Source organism: Helicoverpa armigera, chromosome 12, assembly GCF_030705265.1.
Source record: "Helicoverpa armigera isolate CAAS_96S chromosome 12, ASM3070526v1, whole genome shotgun sequence".
Lineage (NCBI taxonomy): Eukaryota > Metazoa > Arthropoda > Insecta > Lepidoptera > Noctuidae > Helicoverpa > Helicoverpa armigera.
The window spans coordinates 2,185,686-2,208,911 of NC_087131.1; the positions used below are offsets into that span (position 1 = coordinate 2,185,686).

General features: G+C 36.2%; 1 protein-coding gene and 1 non-coding gene across 5 annotated transcripts in view; one reads left to right on the forward strand and one right to left on the reverse strand.

Moving 5' to 3' along the window:
* Positions 1 to 23,226, reverse strand: part of LOC110378005 (myosin heavy chain 95F) — a 36,604-nt gene that overhangs the window by 5,580 nt on the left and 7,798 nt on the right. For 3 of the 4 annotated variants that reach the window (XM_049838567.2, XM_049838564.2, XM_049838566.2), the window contains exons 2-19: positions 13,949 to 14,141; positions 12,347 to 12,420; positions 11,404 to 11,533; positions 10,154 to 10,318; positions 8,170 to 8,432; positions 7,536 to 7,685; positions 6,979 to 7,235; positions 6,408 to 6,565; positions 5,589 to 5,753; positions 5,177 to 5,300; positions 4,759 to 4,861; positions 4,258 to 4,455; positions 3,479 to 3,703; positions 2,911 to 3,118; positions 2,195 to 2,436; positions 1,710 to 1,822; positions 1,276 to 1,383; positions 350 to 487 (exon numbers count right to left, since the gene is read on the reverse strand). In XM_049838567.2, the coding sequence (XP_049694524.2) occupies positions 350 to 487; positions 1,276 to 1,383; positions 1,710 to 1,822; positions 2,195 to 2,436; positions 2,911 to 3,118; positions 3,479 to 3,703; positions 4,258 to 4,455; positions 4,759 to 4,861; positions 5,177 to 5,300; positions 5,589 to 5,753; positions 6,408 to 6,565; positions 6,979 to 7,235; positions 7,536 to 7,685; positions 8,170 to 8,432; positions 10,154 to 10,318; positions 11,404 to 11,533; positions 12,347 to 12,420; positions 13,949 to 14,135 (3,008 nt within the window). In that variant the 5' untranslated portion in view covers positions 14,136 to 14,141. Of the gene's footprint in view, positions 1 to 349; positions 488 to 1,275; positions 1,384 to 1,709; positions 1,823 to 2,194; positions 2,437 to 2,910; positions 3,119 to 3,478; positions 3,704 to 4,257; positions 4,456 to 4,758; positions 4,862 to 5,176; positions 5,301 to 5,588; positions 5,754 to 6,407; positions 6,566 to 6,978; positions 7,236 to 7,535; positions 7,686 to 8,169; positions 8,433 to 10,153; positions 10,319 to 11,403; positions 11,534 to 12,346; positions 12,421 to 13,948; positions 14,142 to 17,590; positions 17,745 to 23,226 lie in introns of those variants that run through there. The other variant, XM_049838565.2, reaches the window with a different exon arrangement.
* Positions 921 to 993, forward strand: Trnar-acg (transfer RNA arginine (anticodon ACG)). Its single transcript has one exon. It is a non-coding gene; the product is annotated as a tRNA-Arg (tRNA).

A 23,226-nucleotide genomic window follows, 5' to 3' on the forward strand; every position in this document is an offset into this window, starting at 1 on the left:
ACTATCGAGTAGTAACCAAGATTTGTAAGTCTTAAATAGCCAATAATTATACTACTTTTGTATGAGAAAAGCCTCTCTTTACCCAATAACAACCTACCTAATTCTCACAATTCTGACCCAGTTAAAACTTAGTGAAATATAAATAAAGTCAACTAATTAAATAAAAGTTGCTGTAGACCAAACTCGGCTGAGGGATTACTCTCGCAAATAACCACAGAATTGTTTCATCTCGAGTCCTTTGTGACCTTTAAGGAGACTTTTGTGACCTATAATGTGGTTCGAAGCTATTTTAAGTCACTAAGAAACTCCTCCTAATGCATCCATAGGAGACAAAAAATAAGGGACGAACCTCTCTCTATTCTCCTGGTCAGCTTTGGCGGCGTCCTCCATCTGTTTCTGCAGCTTGAGTGCAGCGATACGGTCCTGCTCCTCCAGCCGCAGCCGCTCCGTCTCCTCCGCCTTGCGACGAGCTTCCATCTCCGCTTTACTGTTAGGAAGACAAGGGAATATGGACTTTATATCGTTGTAATAGAGTTGTGTTTGCTTTACTTGAGAAAGGAGTATGTATACTATGTTTGATAATAAACCCTATTTGAACTCTGATAAATGATAAGACTTATTTCGCAAATAGATAGAGTCAGTAGGTTTTTTTTTTTCAAAATGATTGTAATTTTGTTTTTAATTCTGCCTGTTCTGTTCCTAAAATTGGGTGAAGGGTACATGAATACAGATGATGATGCAAGTACATAAATAATATTTATATCAGTCAGATGTCCCATAGTTAAAATTAAGAGATAGCAATTTGTTAATTACAATTTTTTTTACAATGACAAGAATAATATTAGTTTAAAATAAATCTATCGAAAGGTTAAAAATAACCTTGTAAAGCGCAGTTATCTATTTTGCCACGTCTTCCAACTGGCCCTGTGGCGCAATGGATAACGCGTCTGACTACGGATCAGAAGATTCCAGGTTCGAATCCTGGCAGGGTCGCGGATTTCTTTTTGGGTTTATCTTTTTAAATAGTGGCTAGAAATTAAGTGAAACTTATTTTCCTCTGTTTTTAGTTACCGACCTTTACTATTTAAAGTATATAAACAATTTTTCAGATATTGCATTTGCCCGGGACGTTTTCGAGACATCAAAATCTTTTCTGGCTGATAATTTTATTCGTGTATGAAATTCTCAAATATAGCATTAACTGATATTAGTGCCGTTCAAACAAACAAACAAACTCTTCAGTTGTATAGTAATAGTATTAGAATTAGTACTCACAGTCTACGATGTTCCTCCTCCTGTTTGAGCCTATCTTGTTCGCGTTTCTTAGCCTCTTCAGCTGCTCGCATCTCAGCTTCGATCTTACGCAGCCTCTCTTGTTCATCTCTGAAATAAATAAGATTTATTTACATATAAGAACGAAAACAAACCAGTACTTCGAATGTTTTTTTGTTTTCTATCTTTTATAAATCTGATTTTGAATTTAAAAAGAAAACAGCCATCAAAACTTGTCAGTATATTAAATCTGTAGAACGTAAAACTATTACATTTACTATTATTCGGAGATTAATGTTAAGCAAATATTTTATTTTTAACTCACTTCAGATCAAATCGTTTATTTTGCAAAGAATATGGGTACAAAATAAGATATTAAAATTATACAGTATCTACGTAAACAGCATTTTTGAACAAATAATTTATGGGATTCGTACCTATTCTTCTGGTCAATCATAGCCTTTTGTAGCGAAGCCATTTGCGTTTCAACATCTTTGGTCAACTTTGTGTACAGCTTGTCGATTTCAGCATGAGTGATTTTAGGATTAGACTGGAAACAAAATATATTGCATACAAATAGGGTGCCAGAAAGAAAGAAAAAGTTTTTGTCGAGAAATTAGTTTGGCTTTACGACATTAATTATGGATGTTTGATGCTAACATTTGAATTGTTAGAAGTTTTATTAGTAATACAATTAACGTGTGTAAGAACTTTGGAAAATCAAATTCTTTGCATTTGAGGGTTATGTACTTGAGGTACGCCAATAATAATCAGTGATAAAGTCTCTGATATCCGCCAGAAATTTATCTGACACATAAATTATAACTTTTGGATTTGCAAGTCTCAAATAGCAATATCTGTCAGAAATGTCGTAAAACCAGGTTTCAATTTGTTTGATTGTACTATTTTCCAACTGAATTACCTTAATAGCAGCACAAGCATTCCTAATAGAGTTCCTCAAGTTCTCGATATTCCTTTGAGCCACATCTTTGTCCTTCTTGAGCTGTGCAGTGACAGTATCCATATCTTTGAGGTTGTGTTGTAAAGCATTGATCTTGGCGATGCCTTTGTACCGCGGACGGTGTTGGCGCCGGACGAGGTGGCCTCGGATCGTCTTTTGTAGAAGGATGAGGCATTCACGACGGTATACGATTTTGTTCTTTACTGTGGATGGCGAAATTGGTTTGTGGTAGGTTATGTGGTTGATACTTGGTGGTCACCCAGGAGACAAACCCGGGTATATTAAGTTGATATATATGAGCAACATTTGATTTTTTTCATTTATTGTACCTTTCTAAAAAATGTTCACTTAGGTAGAAATTAATTTATAAATGAGTATTATTACTTTCAATGTTTTACTTTTAGCTGTATCATAAAGCGTTGCGAGCGACGATAAATGGATTTCGTGAAAGTCAACATGGCTACAATGCTACTTGAGAAATAACGATAAACACAAGACAATGGAAAAAGAAAACATGCCACATCAAATAAAATGGCCCTAATGCCAGGAGGATGACATTGAAAGCGCTTTATGTAATTTGACTATGGAAGAAGAAAACATGCCACATCAAATAAAATGGCCCTAATGCCATGAGGATGACATTGAAAGCGCTTTATATAATTTCCAAAAAAACTCACATTTAATAATCGACAGCACAGCAAAGATCGACTTCCTCCAGCGCGACTTCACAAGCCACGACAGCACGGCTTCCACGATCGACTTCAAGTTCTCCGGGTCCGACTTCATCATGGTGTCGAACTCGGAGTACTTGCCCGGACGGAAGAACACTCGCGTCACGCCGAACTTGTAGTCTTTGTCTGAGAGACCCAGACTGTGGACCATGGCCTGAGGAGGAAAGTTGTAGTTTGAATAGTTTGTATAACTTTGAAAGTGTACAATTTTGACGAATATATATGTTGGGTTGTTTCGGTATGCATTGTAAAGGTAGATGTTTTAACTAAATACCTACGGTCTAACTTCATATTGGCATGAAAGTGACAAGACAGAGGAAAGAAGAAATTATTTATTATTATTTACATTTTGTTTGTCAATTCCAAAGTTTATTGAGATTTTCCTTGTAAACTCGTACTATTTACTTAACATCCTGCATAGCCAGCCAATCTCACAATTAAACCTCATTTTCGCGCAGTGATATTCAAACCGCCATTCAATTTGGTAGTCTTAAACCACTCTTAACCAACTCACCTCACAGAACAGCTTCGGAGACAAGGCCTGCAGCTTGGGCGGTAGATATGCCTTATACATGGAGTGCAGGTCGTGGAAGGGGGCGCGGGACGGGTAGCCGTGCTCCATGAGCTCCAGCACGGCCGTGGTGCCGCTGCACTGCAGCTGCGTCAGCACGAGCCCGCCTTCGGAGGTACGCCCTACCATGCGGGAGTTGGGCTTTATGCAGCGGACGAAGTTTGTGCCCTGGGGAATAAGAAGATTGGTTAGTTAAAATGTACGGTAGGTAGCGTGATTGTAATGAGAGAAACAATAAGACCTGCGACTATCTGATACAAATCTTAGAGGCTAGTTGGTTTCCACTCACTGGGAAACCGATACGTCACAAGTATAGTAACCAATATGCTCCATATAGAAACGTTTAAAAATAAAATGAAAACATTGCATAAAATATAAGATAATTTCTGAGACACACACAAGTTTGCTTTAAGTTTGATCCCTTGTCATGTCATGTTAATTGATCCTCAGCACCTACAAACTATCACATTCATATATGACATTTTTGACAATTCCATATCAAATGGCTTGCTTATTTCCTCATAATGATGAAGTTCAGCTTGCCCTTGTTGTTGTTGTTCTGTATAACTACTATAAAGTACAACAACTCACGTTCTCCTTCAGCTTGTCCATCAACTGCGACAACTGAGCTTGGAACTTGGCGCCAACAGAGATGAAGTTCAGCTTGCCCTTGTTGTTGTTGTTGTTGTTCTGTATAACTACTATAAAGTACAACAACTCACGTTCTCCTTCAGCTTGTCCATCAACTGCGACAGCTGAGCCTGGAACTTGGCGCCAACAGAGATGAAGTTCAGCTTGCCCTTGGCGTTGTTGTTGTCGGTATTTTGGAATAGTTGTTGGACCAGTTGACTGCTTGATTCCTGGACTAGGAACTCTAAGGATGCGTGGAGAGCATCGTTGTTCTTTTCTATGAATTGGTTCTGGAAATTAAAAGTAACACGTTAATGAACAGAAATAATGAGGCAGTAAAGTGTCTTTTCGTTCGTCATCACAACTTTTATGAGTAAAAATATTATTTTCCGCACTATTTCATACTTGCGATTTCTCGCCGTTTCACCTGTTTAACGTCGTACGTACTTTCACAACAGATAGAAGTGCATATTGACAAGAGATCATTATGTAAATAGACTTATTCAATAGAGATGATCAAATTGTTTCAGGAATTACTGTTTTTATTTCATTCTTTCATTTATCACTAGGTTTTTAGTAAATTAATAACTTACCGTGTTATAACAGACGGCTCCAGCAAAGTGACGCAACAAGAATCCTTCGTCATCTCTCAATGTACGGTGAGCCTTCAGTCGCGATGAACGAGGCAATTGTAACCTGGAAATATGAATTCAATGGTTCAACGTCACGGTTTATTTGAAACCTCTTTACTTCGTCCGCGTTTCGGGAGGCGGGTAGCTAAGTTGGTGGGTCCTGGTTAACGTTTAAACAACATCTTTGATAGTCGTTACTGTTAGTCAGAAGTTGTAAAGTCTGTAAATCACTTTTACGTAGGTATACGCTGCCCGGGTTACTGGGTTCAGAGGGTCAGACTGGCAGCCGACTCCAATATAGTTTAGGAGAAGACTATACAGATGACATATGTCCATGGAATACTTCTTGATTAAAGTTTAAAGCATTTACACACATTACCTGTTATTATTAACGCCCAATTGCTTGTGAACGGAATGTGTGAAGTGTCCGAACTCGGGTTTCGGTAGCTTCGACTCTTCATCAAGTAAATGGAAGATACCGTGGTTCTTGCTTTCTATTAAATCTGTGGAAAATAACATGTAAACATGTACATACATTTATGTCATTTGTGTGTATGTACAAATATAAATAAATTTATGTCGTGTTTTTTATTTAAATTCTCTACATTGTTGGGTTAGTTAGGATAAAAGGCTTGCCTGCTTGCTTCATGTATTTTGCTTAGAGAAAACATTTACCTAACAAATACGTCATTCAATCACATACGTAATCGTTAACATAACTTGAAGAAATGCTACAGATTTCGCCGCAGCCGAAAATAAATCTTATATCAGTCTAAATAAAGTTCACTTACCAATACAATCCTGGTTGTCAACGAATCTGATCTCCGGGACGTTGAGACCTTCGCGTTTGTACAACTCCTGTTCGTTCTTAAGAATACGCTCGTTGAAGAACTGTTGTAGTTTCTCATTGCAGTAGTTGATGCAAAACTGCTCGAAGCTGTTCATTTGGAAGTATTCTGTGGACAATAAGATGAATTGATGATTGTTATCCCGAACAAAGTTTATTTGATACTCTAGTTTGACAAATTCGTTAGTGATGCTCCCATGCGGGTTGACGGGAGACATAATCAGCTGGCGTGATTACACGTCAGCGAGGGTGTCACTAAAAATTTGGCAAATTATAGTATGTAAATCAGTAAATGATCACTTTAGTATTTAGACCTAATTCAACACAAACATTCTAGTGGTTCTGGAGTAGTCTTCCCGAAAGGAATGCAAAAGATTTACTATTTACAACCCGGTCCAAACTAATGGCCTTACTTAATGAGCCTATAATGAGTGTAATGCAGGTTTATTTACAATTAGTTTGGCCCGAAGAATAACGCTAATGATTTCTGGGTATGAACAGTTAAATGTTTGCCAATGTAACTCGTGACAATAAAATATTTCTGTGTACCAAACAAGGTACACACACACATCTGCAATGTGTTTTAAACAAAATTTCTTATTTTACCATGTTTTTGTACTTTGTATCTATGTTTTGTATCCTATATGCGTCATTACCACGAATAAATGCTTTGACTTTGAAAGTGATTTGAGTGATTTTCATAAATTAGATATATTTAACCGAACAAAGAAGGAAAGGAAAAGAATAATAATAATTGACTTACCAAATCCAGCGATATCAAGTACACCAATATAATAGGCGGACGCTTGGAAGGGAATACTGGTGTTGATGCGATGTACGATGTAGTCGAACAGACGGCTGTACACGGCCTTAGCGAGAGCATCACGGGCGTTGTTAGCTTCGTACGTCTTTAGAGGAACCCTGAGAGGAAATAAATATTTTTGTTACAAAAGGAAGATAAAATATCCTTTGTGTGTGAATATTGTTGATTGTTTTAGAAAGATGTGTATCAAAATAATGTTAATAAAAGGTAAAATAATGAAGAAATTTATGAAAAAAATACAATGGCCTTCACAAAGCCAGTGATAAATGTTCTAATTTGTTCTTCTATGAAATAACAGTTATAAAATTAGTTAAATCTTTACTATTTACTTTAATCATCATCAGTACAGATTCAACTTATTTTATCACGCAGTTTATTACTGTTATTTCGTCGTAACTTTCAAAATACCGAGCAGAAAAGTTAACTATTTTATTACAAGAGCATATTACTTAACTGTTTACACAAGTTTTACTAGCTTACACTTTACATAAATATAGTCAAAACCACTTACATGATAGCAGTACCCTTAGCTCCACCGCGACTGCTTTGCATAAGACGCGAAACAAGCGACAGACGCAAGGCCGCGGGATCAATTCCCAGTAAACTGGCCGCGGCTTGCAATGCGGGTTCACTCTTCGGCGCTACACCACAACCACCCCGAGCCCCGCTCTCTTCTTCAAATTCTACGTTACCTAAGTGTAGTACAGCTGCTACTACCTTGTATACGGCTAGCTTCTCGTCAGCTGTTAAGCCTACACGGGATAAAGCCTGTGGATAAAGAGTTTGTTTAATGTGAAAAAGTGTTGGACCGAGTGTTGGTCCTTGTGGTACCCCTATTAATATTTTGCAAACTATAAGAGTTACGATGTTAATTTGAATATGTTGCTTTATATCGTATCATAGTCTTAACAAAGTTACATTTTTACATAATAGAATTCATAAAACTTCAAGTTCCATCAGTATTTCATGATGTGCAACACAATCAAAAGCTTTTATAAAATTGCAAAATCAGATACTTAAAAATTTTAAGAAGGCAAGTATTTACTTGTTATTATTAATTCTATTTACCTGATTAAGCCTCTCAAAGTCCTCAACATCATCAAGAATGGGATCTCTGAGTCCACCTTTAGCCTGATGTTGTTTGCTCATACTGTTAGCATTGATCTTCTTGTCAGAGGCAGGACTTGTGAAGTATTGGGTGCAACCGTTTTTCAAGTACTGTGGACAGAAATATTTGTTAACCTACTATTTGGAAAGGAAACGACCGTAAAATGATTTTCCTTACAAATAAGTATGATATAAGTTATAATGATTCGAGTATGCAATGCATTTTTTTGCATATTAATTAGTTGTTTTTATTGACGCATTACGTTATTACGATGCAAGGTGACTGCTTTGACTTTGAACGATTAGTTTTTGGTCTGTTGCACTCTTTGAAATATGACGATATTCATAAATTACCGTATCCAAATAATACGGAAAACCGAATCGCGAATTCTTGCTCGATGATCAACGATATCTTGAGGTATGATATATGAGGTATTTTCCCCCCAAGAATATAATATTTAGGTATTGGACCGAGTGTAATAATTTCAAGTCATAACCAAAAAATCTTAGTTTTCTACTGTTAAGACAATTACTATTCATATCCTTATAACAAAATAACTTAGGAGAAAATTGATTATTACAAAATAAGACATACCAAATATTCATCAGGCTTCGTAAGTTTCAACGTCGTCCTCAAATCCTGCGGTGCTCCCGCGCAAAGCAGATAGAACACATGATAGTTCCTCTCTTCAGCACTCTGCGTGCATATTCTAGACTTTTCTAGAAGGTAGTGGGAGATATGACCTCCCACCACTTGGTATTTGTTGTTGAAGTGAACCTCCATGAATTTGCCGAAACGCGAACTGTTGTTGTTGCGGGTCGTTTTCGCGTTACCGAATGCTTCTAGGATTGGGTTGGCTGTGGAAGAAAGATGTAGTTAAGTACATTAGGTGCTTTATCTTTATCATCATCTCCCGAGCATTTTCACAATACTGTTGGAGTGCTTTTTCTCTATAGCCTTTTGGAATTATATTTTTGTCCTCGTGCTGGTATAGTAATTCACAATCGTATAAGGAACTCCAGCTAAGAAAAAGGTGAGTAATCAAATGACGGTTTATTTCTAAGAAAATGTAATGTGCAAGTTTTAACTTCCTCCTAAATTGACGACATACCTAATATCTAAAATGATGTTTGGTTAAATACAGTGCTATAAATAGTTATTCTGCATTTTCGTCGACGTTTATCAAGAAAACCTTCAACGAACCAGACAGACAATAAGGTGATCACTAATTCATAATCAAAAATGATAATTTGAATGTCAATATTAATAAGAGGGCAAATGTTACACGAGATTGACAAAAGCATTGCATTTTTCTGAATAATATTCCGTGTGAGAGGAGACCTTTGCCGAGCAGTGGGACAATAAAAATACTATATATGTGAATATATTCTGGTGTACACACAAGTGTAAACTAAACCGTGTTAGTGAATTTTTATGCTTATTAATAGTAACGGTAAATTAAATAAGTAATATGAGTATTATATGTTGAATACAAAACGGTTCTCCATGATCAATAAAACTGCAACCGTTATACAAGGTCGCATCTTCTTTTATTTGCATATTTATTGTTTTATATACGACCTTCTGCAATATAGCCCCGGTATTCATTAAGAACAAAATTAGATCAACCGGTCTATTAACGTCAAAAACTATTCTTTGTTTTTCTATCACAGAATTATATTCTACAAGGTTTTCTGAATATTTTATTTATTTATTTAGTCGGAATTTATACCTGTTTTAAAGTTTATTTGATAAGACATTTTTCTTAGTTCTTCCGGGTCATTGAAAATTGGCATTCCGTCTACATAGTTGCGTGTCCCCTTTCGTATTTTTACTTAACTAGTTGGTCCCCACGGTTCCACCTGCGCCTTGAGTCTATACAAGGCGTGAGTCCTTTCTAAGGTTCTAGAGACTTGGTACCAAATATCATTTAAATCGGTTCATAATTTTGACGTGAAAGCCAGACCGACGACAGCCAGACTAAGAATTGATATAAAAATAACCTTTCAATACAAACAGAAGGAAAACGCATTTTATAGTTAATCGTGAAATAAATGTCATTGGTTGGTAACCAGCTATTCAATTATACATTCACTATCATAAAACTGCAACGTAATACTATAGTGATATTTATTTATAATCTGTGAAATAGTATGGCATTATCACCTGTCTTTAGCTGCAGGTTTTAGAAACGAGAATGTAATGTATTCAGACGAGCGTAGGCGACTGGTTGCATTAAGATATTGCATATTTTGCAATATGTTTAGGAGACAACGTAATTTAGAAGACTGTGCATTATTGTTCGAGATTCTTGCGATTCAAAGCGCTGTACCAAAACCAGCCGTGTACAAATGAGAATAAAGTTTAATTAAATTGTTTTAGCAAACACGCGATTTACTCTGAGATGTTGGTTTGCCATTATTTTTCTACTAATCAACTATTTCAGATGTCGATTCAATATCTAACAATCTTTTTTTCAGACAATCCATCAATTCATTCTTATGTGTTCCCAAAACGTCAAAACTTAAGTTTGTCGTTTATATTGAGCAGGCTCTATGAAAATTGTGTCAAGACTTACCATCCAAAATCTTCTGTTCGACAGGTCCTGCTCCTTTAGCCCATAGATCACACAAGTACTTCAATATGTATTTCGTAGACTCAGTCTTACCGGCACCAGACTCACCGGAGACGATGATCGATTGCGACATCTTTAAAGATTTCATGTCACGGAAGGCTTTGTCGGCTGTGAAAGAAAAAATATTAATTAGGCGTGGAAATCTATCTATACTCCTATTGATACTTATACTGAAGAGTCTGTACGTGTCTGTGCATGCACCACGCTCAAGCACTCATCCGATTTGAATAATTATTGCAATGTTGGGTAGCCCATTTATGGAGGAGCCTTTTATCTGGGTTGTCTAAGGGATCTAAGGAAAGTATGGTTTTCGCATCTCATAGCATCGCAGTTTTGTGTGGGCGCCCTAAGAAGTTGTCAAGGGACGTAAGTAAACTGCTGGCAGAAGCTAGTTCACCTATACTTTTAAAGGTATCAAGTTTCTATACCAATGGGTTTCAGTCAGTCAAACCCCATCTATAATTCAAGGTCTACCTATACTTCGAATTCGATTCGAGGTGAAGGGAAAACGATCTGAATAATACATTGATGCTTTCGTTGAATCAGCATTGCAATCAATTTTGAAAGTCGATTAATGGTAACAAATGATTCTCCTGATCATGATCTAGGCTTGATTCGTTTTATTTCTCATGATTATCATGGGTTCGCTTTAAATGAATCATAGCACAGCTTAGTAATCGTTTAAGGATCGTATCTATATTATGGTTCACTGATTACATCTAATAATAAGGAATATAAAACAAAGAGTAATCCAACATATTATATTTCTTCAGATCTCCATCAATGCATGTAATTGATGCATTTATTAAAGGTATCAGATGTCGTATGCGTAAGAACAAATAATGTGCGTTACTTCAATATACTCCTTTTAACTAAATACCTTATAACGATCTCTTCATATAAAAATTCTTTTTGTTTTCAATAAATACACTGGGTATTTATATGAATTACAGGTATTTTAGTTCAATAATTTCCTCAATTCTTATTTGAAAGGTTTTCAATTAAGGAAATTGTATTCTACACATTATAGTTATCTACTAATTGTTCTCATCCTTTCTTGTAATATATAAGCGAACTCTCTGGCTTTCCAGAGAAAATGGCTGAAACAGTGGAACTTCCGAATGGCATATCCTAGATAGAAAGGCTACAATTATAAAGATATAAGTACATATTCAAGAGTATTTCAGACTTACCAATAGCAAAAACATGAGGAGGTAATTCCCCCAAGGATTTCCCCTGGTACTTCTTGATGGTGTTTGAAGAATACATGTCGGGGATGTCCTCGTAAGGATTGACGGCAAGCAGAATGTTGGCTACGTATGTCTGTAAAATTATAAATAGGATTAAAAAATAGTGATTTCAATTAGTCCGCATTTTAGATTGGCCAAAAATATTACCTAGACACTTATTTTTGATTTTAACAAAATATTAAATATTTATCAAGATATAACGCAACAAGATTGAGAGTGGGGGCTCGTGACGTCACGTCTGTGTAAAACTTCTACTCAAAAGTGACGTAGCCAAAATTCAATCGAGTTATATCTTCGTTGTTATTTGTTTGTGAGAGAAAATAAAAAATACGTGTCCATTATTTTAAGGTTATCTAAAAGAAGGACTAATTAGTTTTTTTTTTTCATTCATCATGCCTATTCTTTATTTCTGAACCATCAATAGTCTTTTAAATAAGTAATGATGAGCAATTTTATAACGTCATTGAGGCTTAGGTATTTATTTGCGGTCTAGAGATGTATGGTGTTTGTTTGTTTTTCATGAATTATTAGAAAACTATAAATGAATTGCTTTTCTTCAGCATTTCGTTTCATCTGAATAACAATGCAAAAATTGTTTAATATACGGTGTTTGAATTCATTAAGTTATAGCGACATTTTTAGCATTGCTCCTTCGGTACATTGAGTGCAAAAACCAACTAAATTAGTTTATCAGCAAGCTAAAGAATGTACGTCGTAGTAAATACGAGCGATAGTAAAAGTCATTGGACAAGGAAAACCAACAGAATCGATATACAGTACATAATTCTCTTCGGTGAGCTACGTATAAAATATTTTCAAGGTGAAGACTTCAGGCATTCGAAATGACTCATAGTTATGTATATTGTAGGTATGTTATGTTACTTACGTAAATCTTGCTTTTCTTGTAACGTGTTAGGATGTTGTTTAGTAGCGTCGCTTCGTTCAGGAACATTAGTTCACCTGAAATAAAAAGTTTTAATGAAGACAATAGAAGATTTATTATAAACTGCAGAAAGGCAGATAAAAATATATTTTGGTGAGTAAGTTTAATTCCGTAACAGGATATATTCCTCAGCTAAATAGATCATGACCTGGTGACCCCATCGAAACAAGGGCTGAATGTCGTGTCAGATGATATAAAAGCCAATTACGATCAAGTAAACCATCCCTATACTGTAAGCCCTTACAAATCAAAGGAAACTTCATATTGGTTCGACTCCGAGTGGAGCCTGCATTTTAAATGGCTTAATTGCGAAAATAAGGATCAAATTAGATATTTTTAAAATAATATTTTTTCTCAGCAGGCTCTATCTCCAATTGGAATAAATTCCAATCATTATGCACACGCAAGGAAGGAGACTAATACAGGACCATGGGAAAAATAATCCTAAACCTGTTCAAAACGAGTTCGATCTCATTCTAAGAGCTAAACTTGGAATAGGGATCGATTTCTATGGAGCGCACATAATCGATTCAACTCTTAAGATGATTACGTCAATTAATCTTGTCGATTTGAAAAAGGAATACTGGATCTTAGAAGACAAATGTTGCATTTATTCAAATAGTTTTTAAAATAGATCGAAGGATTATGTGCCGGTTGGGTTAATGATGGATCCTGATTATGGAGTAGAGCAACAAATGGTAGGTCTTGTTGCACATAAGTTATTAATGTAGGATTTTAACTATTTACACTGCTGTCTTCTGACTCAGACCAGGTAAACTCGGAATGAGTTTTAACTAGTGTCTGCTCATGGTCGAATGATACGATTCATGCGCTTTTTTTGTAAGTGTTGGGATTTCAAGCCTTTGAAATTTAAGCTCATACGTCGAAATATATGTTTAGGTTTGTATGTAATTCTGCATGTTTTATTTCCCCATCCTTGCAGAGTAATTTAATAATTTCCATATTTATTGCTAAAGTGAATAAACAGCACCAATGCAGTCAGTTACATACCTACTTACATAAGGATGAACAATAATTTAATTTAATGGCTAAGACGGCGAATGGCTGCAACGATGCAGCGATCATCATTATCCTCACTTAGTATTTTCTGTGCAACGCAGACATTACGAGTATGTGAATGTGAACATATCGCGATGTTTATTGCTGCTTTAGTAAGGTGACCTTTAATAGACGTAGTTTTTTGGATGTCTAATAATGCGGTCTGATGATTGCTTATTTACTCCTCTAAGTAGGCTCAATATATTTATGTCAATGGGCATCAAACACGTGGCTTTTTAGCAGACGATAAAGCCATTAGTCTTCACATTATGCATTACCAAAACGGGCAGTCGTTACGGGTAGTCAAAAACCAGTAAGTCTGACACCATGCTAACCAAGGGGTATTAGGTTTCCCGGGTAACCGGGTTGAGGATGTCAGATAGGCAGTCGCTCCTTGTAAAGCACTGGTACTCAGCTGCATCTGTTTAGACTGGAAGCCGACCCCAACAAAGTTAGGAAAAAGGCTCGGAAGATGATAATACTTACAGTTATCATCAACATCTTTGACAGGGTCTCCAGCGGGGAATATGTCTTCGAAGCTGCAGACCCTCTTGGGGTACTTGTTGTCTATGGGGAACACGTCCGCTTCTTCCCCCATGAGCTCATGGAGGCGCGCGAGAATGAACCCCTCGTTGGGGTCCCGCACCCACACCAGTTGTTTGTCCATCGTCATTGTTTACTGGAACAAAAATTAAAGATTATGAATAATGTTTACAGCTAATTCTTCTTCGTCGTCACACTCTTGCTTGAGATAGGTAGCGGTCTTGGTCGTCGCCTCAGAGTTGGTCAATATCTGTGTTGGAATTGGTAGGGGCATGAGCAGCCCTATTGTCTAAAAGAGTTGCTTTAACCATTATAATCAACTAGTAGGACGTCCACTGCTGAAAATAAGCCTCGATTTTCAAAAGTACTGGTTGTATGCAAAGGAAGAACTTTATAAACGTGGTGGGCAATCATGGAGGAATCAAAAAATGATCCTTTGGCGAGAGGCTAAAACACACAAGGATTTATTGTATATTGGTAATTTCCAAAGTCAACGACCATTTTACCCTATTATAATACATTAATTTGCTATTATTACGAATTAAATTACAGTTTGTTATGCAGACAAATGCAAAAAACATCCTCAAGGAAAACTCTCAATTTTCCAGGAATAGTTACAAATAAATCATATGGTATCTAAAAAACAGCAAATAATCTAATCTCATATGACTCAGTCCAAACTAAGTCTATATTTATCTCAGTTTAAACCTAAATTCAAGTATTATACAATTTCGAAAGATTCGTTTATAGCTGTAGGTTTCATCATAATATAAGGCCGTAGGTAAATTTAAAAAAATAATTGCTGAGCATTTAATTGCTAACGCTACTCGTGCTTAACCCAGAACATTTTCTCAACACAGGCCGTGCCGATAAAGGTTTAGGTTTAAAAGGCAAGTACGACATATTGCACTTCCCTCCCGTGATTAATAAGTCCAAGCATACAAAAGACTCGTTCATAAAATATCAATTAAGCAGACACAAAGATAAACAGAACATCTGCAATTAAGTCATTCATTACACGAACACACTCCCATAACGCGTCTAATTATAACTGACAGTAGGAAGCATTTAGACAGATATAACAACATCAATTACATAACTAAACATCATGTTGTACATAATTGCTTTAATTCTTTGAGCATAAACTATAAAAGTAAAGAATATCATTAACTCACTTTCGTACCAGCAACGCGTACTGTAACACTTTCATATGTATTACGTAATTAGGTTTATAGAGAGAAAAAAATAACAATGGTAGCACGGCTGTTCCGGTAGATGACGCCCGGAAGCAAAAAATTGTTCCATCTACCACAATATTTTAATCGAATAGTGGAAAAAACGAGAATGACCTAACACGCAATGATTCTGTTGAAGCTTGGGATTTCAAAATGAGGGATAAAAAAACTGCAGTATTTGAAAGTATCTCATTGAAACCTGAAGGTGCTTTAGATTCAACACTTCCTCAAGCTATTATGATTGCGTTCGTTTTAGATAACTGAGATCAAGAACTGTAATTTGCTGATAAAGCCAGTATTATTAGAAATGCATCGTTGACGGTTTAACTATCTGGATAAATACCAAATGAAAGTAAAAAGTCTAGACGCACAAGTAATAATAAATACAGTAAATTATATTCACGCAGTTAAAGAGTACGAGTAAGCTTAACCAAACAAGGGGACAGATGATTAAATAATTGAAATGCTTAACAGTTATAATCCAATCCCAAAAATCTTTTGAGACGAGAATGATGATGACACTGATGCGCCGTGAAATAGGCTTTACATCAATGAAAAGATTATACGAACCGGTCGAGTGCTTTCCGAGATTAATCCAACGGAAAACATTACACAAGACTTTGTTTACTTTTCAAGTATTTTATGGAAGAAAGTTTTACAGCATTTTATGGCAAATGAAGGAATCTCCATAAAATATGGCATGTCTTATTAAGGAACAGTTAATTATAAACTTACTATCAATAACAACATCGCTGAACTCAATTCCTGGTTGGTATGGACGCCTAAGAGAGAGACCGACGCACTGATAGCAAATTCCGACCAAAAAGTATCGCCTTTTCACTGTCAACACTGCCAAAAGTAGAGCAATGAACTGTGAAATTGTATTCTTGAAATTTCATGCTTTGATTCATCACAATCTATCGGAACAAACAATTTTAAAGCGAAATTGCATTACGGACAAGTATCAAGCTGGATTAAATTTTGGATTTTGCTAACATACAGAGGAATTTAATAGGTCAATTTGAGCTTCGTTACAGTTGGTTTTATATACGGTGAAAGTCAGATAAAATTAATCCAGCTTATCGGCGATGACGAAATAGATAAACGTACTCTGTGGATAAACGGTTGTGCTGGCGAACTATTGTTGCCTTTAGTATTGTCAGTGGCGTGACGTTTTGTGTCAAAACTGAAAGGAGCCAACTAAAGAGTTGGTGACGCAAGAGCATAAGAACTCTTAGCTGCAATGTAGTCGTGTAACGGAAGATTGCATTCGAAGAAGTAGTACATTTCGTATCATTTAAATGAAGCCGCCCTGCTTCTGTATACGTTACTTGTTTAAAATAATTTGTATATAGACGGTATTATAATTAAAGCAAAAAAAGTACATCTTGTACGCAAGATTGACCGTCAGCCTAATCAGAGTCGTGCACAGCAAAAAAAAGTTTTTGCAATTTTTAGGAATTTAGGAATTAATTTCCTAAAAAAAAGAACAAATGTTGGTTTTACATAAAAACCAATTGATTCTATCTATCAACTCTATCGGTGTTACGTTAGCTCTAACGTTTATAGAGAAATGAGGAAAATGTAAACAATGGCCCGATAATTTATGGTACATGGTTTTTCAAAGAACTAGAGCAGCACGCAGGTAAACAAGCTATACAACAATTATTAATCATTTGTTGATCCACGATTCAGAAAACGTAATTGTTATTAAATTCAACTCAAATGCTTCCGAAAATTGTAACACTGCACTATGAATGAACTCAGTGGTCATGAATCAAACAGTGATTTGAAAGAAACCGAAGAGGAAAGTAATAATTATATCATTTTCTTTAATAATGATACAAATTATACAAATAAAACAGAGCAAGATCAAAATTTTTACCACAAAAAGTGAAACTGAGCCGTTATGGTTATTGAATATCCGTCGTACAGTAAAACCGCGGTCGTTCCAACTGAGCCTCAGAAAATTATTCAGAACCATTAAAAGAAAAGCGCAAAACGTATGAAGCACAATGCCATAGCGTAAATAAATGGATGCAAATTATGCAGCCCAACGAGACGAACAAGAAAAGCGTACGAAAGCGTGATTTTGACTGTCACGGGAAGTAATCGAGGTCAAACCACAGCTTGGTACGAGAGATTTGAACGACAGTCCCATAGAAACAAAACAAACGGATAAGTACACAATGATCAATTTGAATTAATCGTTGACGTACATTGAAGGTACAACACTTGTAATTAACTTCTAAGACTTATTGATTACACGAGCTATTGTGATAGATCGATCGACAAGACTAGCTAAACAATAATATATTATAGCGGGGATAAAGTTCAATAAACTACTAACCTTAATGTATGCATCAATAATTCTTAACGCTGAAAACGCTGGTTGAATCAACGAATTACAATATTTAAAGATAATGTAAACACTTTATACAACAGCAAGTAAACTTGAACAATAAACCGATTCAAAATCTTCTTCGACTCCGCCAAAGGTTTCCTTAATCTTATCAATATGATATCGTACAATATGTAGGTGCGATACGTTGTAACCGACTGCAATCAATTCAATGATCATTGTATTGTAATCAACGGTGAGATGTTATTATTGAATTGTATCGTCTACGTCGTGACCTTCATAGAAAGTTAATATGATTTCCATTATTTCTTTGCCTGTATTTCTATCATTCTTGAATCATGTAGCTTGAGGTGGTTGCATGTTTCCAAGGTCTAAGTTATTAATATTGTTTGTAATGAGTCATGCATAGACACATCTGTTATAGCACTTGTAATCAATAGAAGAGACGTTTAATCGACTATGTTCAATTCTTCGCCGATGTCTGTTTATTTTATACGTCAGAAATCAATTTATAATTTGCAGTGGCTGTTATTCAGTAAGATCTTCGTTATTTGTTTATTAATTCGTCACACACAGGACGCAGCTACAAATACTGTACAAATAAAAATTCTCTCGCTAAATTCATATGAGGTTCGGTGACTCGTTAGTTTTTATACTAAAATTTTTACGTGCATTTAGTTCGCACATTGTAATGTGACAATACAGTTACACATTGTGTGCAGTATTGTCAATTGGCCATTGTACAAACAATAATGTCCAAAATCTCCCGTCGTTCTGTAGTACAAGACGTAAAATGATGTGAATCGTACATTGTTCTCTCAACAATGACCCGAATGCATTCTTTAGCGCAACCACGTTGCATGTTCACATGAACTGATGATTATCTCGTTTTAGCCTTGATACTTTAAACTCATAAGAATTGAAGCCAAGTGAATTCGTAATAAGCCTTAATTGTTATCTCACAGTTATTATGAGTTGTAAATCTTAGGAGCAATTAGATTTAATTAGATCAGAAGGTTGCGGATTTGGAGAAGCACCGAATAGAAGATTTCATGTTCATTGACCTCTGGGCTAGTTGTTTTTGCATATATCAATACAATAAACATAGCATACCTTACACACCGGAAAATGTCTGAGCACTGCTCGACAGTGATAATACATAATAGTTCGAAATCAGGCTGGAAAAGGGGCCTCGAATTTTGCCATACAAACAAAGCATTATTATCTGAACGATGACATCTGCTAAAACGCTTATCATAGCCGTATCAACTGCGTTAGGTTAACCACCTTATTAAGCTTCGTCGTCAATAATTATGGTAGAACAAACATCAATCATGCCACTGACCTTTCACATTTTTAGACCATTACAATAGTTCTCCTAACCAACCTTCAAAGAACTTTATTAAACCCTTGCCTTTAGAATCGCAACCTTATTGTGTGCTATTATAACTCAAAACGCCTTGAACTTTCAAGTTCATGGTGCGATATTTCTGGCCGCAGTGACCTCGCAACCTCTGGCTGTGCCATTTTCAGAAAATTGATCCACCAGACCGCACCTTTCTACTTTCGTGTGTCAACTGCTATTAATGATGTCCAACAGACAGCTATTCTTGGATACAACTGGGACAAAGTACTGAACGTAAGGGAGGGGAATGTTTAACGTCTTCTTTTGTAAGGCTAAAAATAAACTGGTCATTTTAAGTATGTCTACAGCAAATACCGTTGTATTCGTAAGAACTTTGTAACATTTTGAAGTAGGTACTTGCAACCACTAAATTTTTTGTCTCTACTTAGCATGATTCATGTTTTTATCTTGCAAGGTCAATAAAAGTCTAAGACTTGTATTCGTGTATAAATCTGGCATAAGTACAGTTTTGGGAAGTGCTTGTAAAAGGAGTAAATTGCTTGAAAAGTGTTCAAAACAATCGAATGTTTCGCACGCCAGGTTTCGAAACCACAATCTCGGTTGAAACAAAGCGCGTTGATAATGTGGTGTACAAACAAAAATAAGCAAACAGACATATTGTACTGAGCACAGGAATTTTGTTGGCAAATCCGACCGTCTACTAGAATTTTAGAGATGGTTTATCAATAGACGATTTCCCAGAAGATGTCAAGAACAATGTAACAGTTGCAGCGTAATTGGGCATAGGTAATTGAGTGTATAGTGATAGATGTCGTGAGCTTGACATAATGAAGAACGTAGATGATGATATTAATAAGTTTGCAGTTGGCAGAGTAGTCCCTGACGATATATCAAGTAATGATTTTACGGCAGAACTTAATTCCGGAAAAGGTCGAATTCATAGAAGTATACTTCTTTCTTACTTAAAGACCGCTCCTTATAGATTTTAAAACTTTCGGATTATCAATCATCCCATCGCAGACACAGCTGGGGCGAGTTCTAATCAACATGTTCGATTAATGTGCTCTAAATCATCCACAAGCAACATAGTATGAATTTCTGCGTTGCGTTTTGAATCTTCTTCGTCATATTTCGCATTGTTGATGTGGAAATTGTCACGGCTGTGTTCTGCCGTGACTCAGCGGTGCAGAGCTAAATTGCTATTAGCCGACCTCCGGGGTCGGGTTGCGATTTGCCCGCTACTTATCTTGTGACGAAAATTGATCTGAATTACTTTTGTCAAATCCATGCTTGATGATTTGTTTTGCTTTTACCTGCACTTTTGGAACTAGTGAAATTATTCCATCTATAGAGAGAATTGGTATAGTTTCATTCATAATTCTCTGTTATTCATTACTATCATCAACAGCCGATACACCTGAGTCATCCAGTGCGTATCATATGATTCCACTGAATTCCTCATATTTACCAAATTAGAAAACATCTTTCAATTGAGATATTTCTCAAATAATATTGTGAGTCGAACTGCTCACCAGTCGGTCATAAAAATACTGTGTTATTTAGCTAATTACTCAATGGCTGTAACTGCATGACTCAAGAGACGTAAAACTATGTCTCCTTCAAATAAAGAGTTCAATGAAAATGAAAAATATAAGAACCAGACAGTAATTAGTTATTCTTTTATCTTATCGCAGCCAAGGCTTGGAAACAATGAAATTCTTGAAGATATGAGTTTCCATACTAATCGTTGAAGCCGACGAAAGACATGTGTTTCAAATAAGATTTATGAATATGTGGTATAATAAGTTATATAAGAAACAATATATAAATAACGTACGAGGAAATAATAGAAAACTTTCGACATTTTAAGAGAATGCGGTGGAACAGTGAAAATCATGTGTGTTGAGATACAATCGGGCACGCGTGGTTGGAACGATGAACGCGCAGATTGTGAATAGTTCGTAAAGTTGTATTGTGTAGGTGTCAGTATTGTTGAACACCTGACTTAAAACATGCCAAGCAAACCGGACTTGTTTAACACCCACAGAGGAAAAAGATGCTAAGTGCAGATGCAATCAAAACGTATTATGTAGCTACAAGCAGAACTAACGTGCACTGCAATTAATTGAATACAAAAGAAACGGATAAAACAGGAAAACATGTTCACGATAACAATATGAAATCATAGGTTGATAAAGTGTGACGTAATTCCCCGTCACTAGGTAAACTTTAGCATACACAAAGGTGTCTGGTTTAAGACTGCTGACAAGAAACCACATGCGTTATGCAGAACTATTAACACTCAGTTCAGTGATATATGGGACTAGTTTGGTAACTGGTAACGCGTTCCATACGCCAACAATTGCCATAACAGTTGTTACGAAATAAAATATAATTTCCATCACGCAAGTCTCGAGGCTCGACCACCATTTGACGTAACGCACATTAGAATAAAAAAGCAACGTGTGACTGTGAACATTAGTCACAGTGTTCCCTCAATGCCAAGGTTGGACCAGCGCCGCCAGTTTTGGTAACGTCTAAAGAAACTGGTTCCACAAAGTCGGTCACAGTCGGATCTACTGTACCAACAGCCACCGGTAAATGTAACGTTCTCAGAATGTTACATTTACCGGTGGCTGTTGAGCGCTTACTTAAAACGGTTTAGCATAATATCGGAGATTGAAAATGCAGTTTGAACGGTTCCTGTGATCGCAAAACTAAAGCCCACACAGCCGGTAGACGAGACACTGAATTCAATTGAGATGCAAATTGCTCAGAGCATGTGCAGAATACTAATAACTGATAGTCTGAATATCAGCATCAAACTATTGGCGAAAGTTAAACTAAACTACACGAGCAAAATGTAATTTGCCTAGATGAATAAAGGAAAGTAGGTTCTATAAATCACATAACGCTGCGTAAAAGCTGATCGATCCTATTCATACATGCTACATTTCACCTCATTATGTAGAAATTCCAAAAGTTTCAACGTCATTTTGTTACGATTAGAATTATGATTAGAATAATGTGAAAAACTTGTTCACAGGTAAGCAAGGGTGGTTGGAACGACATAACAAACAGGCTGGTAACTATAGTGAAGCAGGTTGCGAATAAAAATGAAATGCATAATTACGACAGTGCGGACGTATTCGAGATACGTGGACTGATACACATAAACAAACCAGTCCGCCGGCGGCACGGAACGGATTTAGTATTTCCGCTTGCAATTTTTAATGACAGCTTATTCCTCTGGCGGAGCAGTAATTTATGTAATGAATCTGAAGCTTAAGGTGCGATTGAAAACAGGATTGAAGATGTTGAAGGCAACATTAAGTTCAAACGCTCGAGGCGAGTAGCTACAGCTTAAATAACTGCACAAGTATCGCAACTATCTATTTAGAATTCCTGACTACGAAATACCATCCTGTGTGCGTCTCCCTGCTACTGATGCTATCAGATTATTCAAGGTTTTCTGACTAGGGCTGTGCATTCAACGTTTGGATGAATAATCTGTCAGAAATTCCTCCATTACCACGACCTTTTCGGTAAATTAACTCTAGTTGTATTGTTAATTGGAATGAATATTGTATGAAAAACACACCCGTGTAATGGCACATTTGTTCAGTACTCTTCGTAAAATTAACAAATTCTTACTTATCTATAACTTATGACTATACGTTACAGTCAATAGCCGAGAACTAATGATGCGGGCTCTTTGTACAACCCACAGACGGTATACGAAGTACTATTTCTGAATTCTTTGCTAAAAGCAGTTGCAATCTTTAAGTATGAGACCCGTTACAAAATAATTATATTGTAATGACACATAATGCTCCAATTAAAATAATATTAACACTAACTGTACTGAGCGGTCTTTATGAGATGGCTGATGATGAAACTAATGTGGATCTTGTTTGCGACATCATTATAAAATGTGAAGGTTTTGATCTAACATGATTCACTGTTTAGGAATAGGTATGTTATGCATAGAAACCGGTTACTGACTGATTAGTTAAAGATACACTTGTTTAAGCTAACGAAGCTCAAAATGCTGCAAGCAAACAATTTTTAAAATTCAATCTATACACATTCCTAAAAGGTGTGACCACAGATGTTTGATTAGACGTATACGATTCCCATCAGAATCAACCGTTGCTGACAACCGCGGTGGCTAGTATTAAATTTCAATTTAAAAATAATGACTTCTTCGTAGATCTTGGTGTAAAAGAAAAACTTGGAATGCATCTGAGGTTGCCAC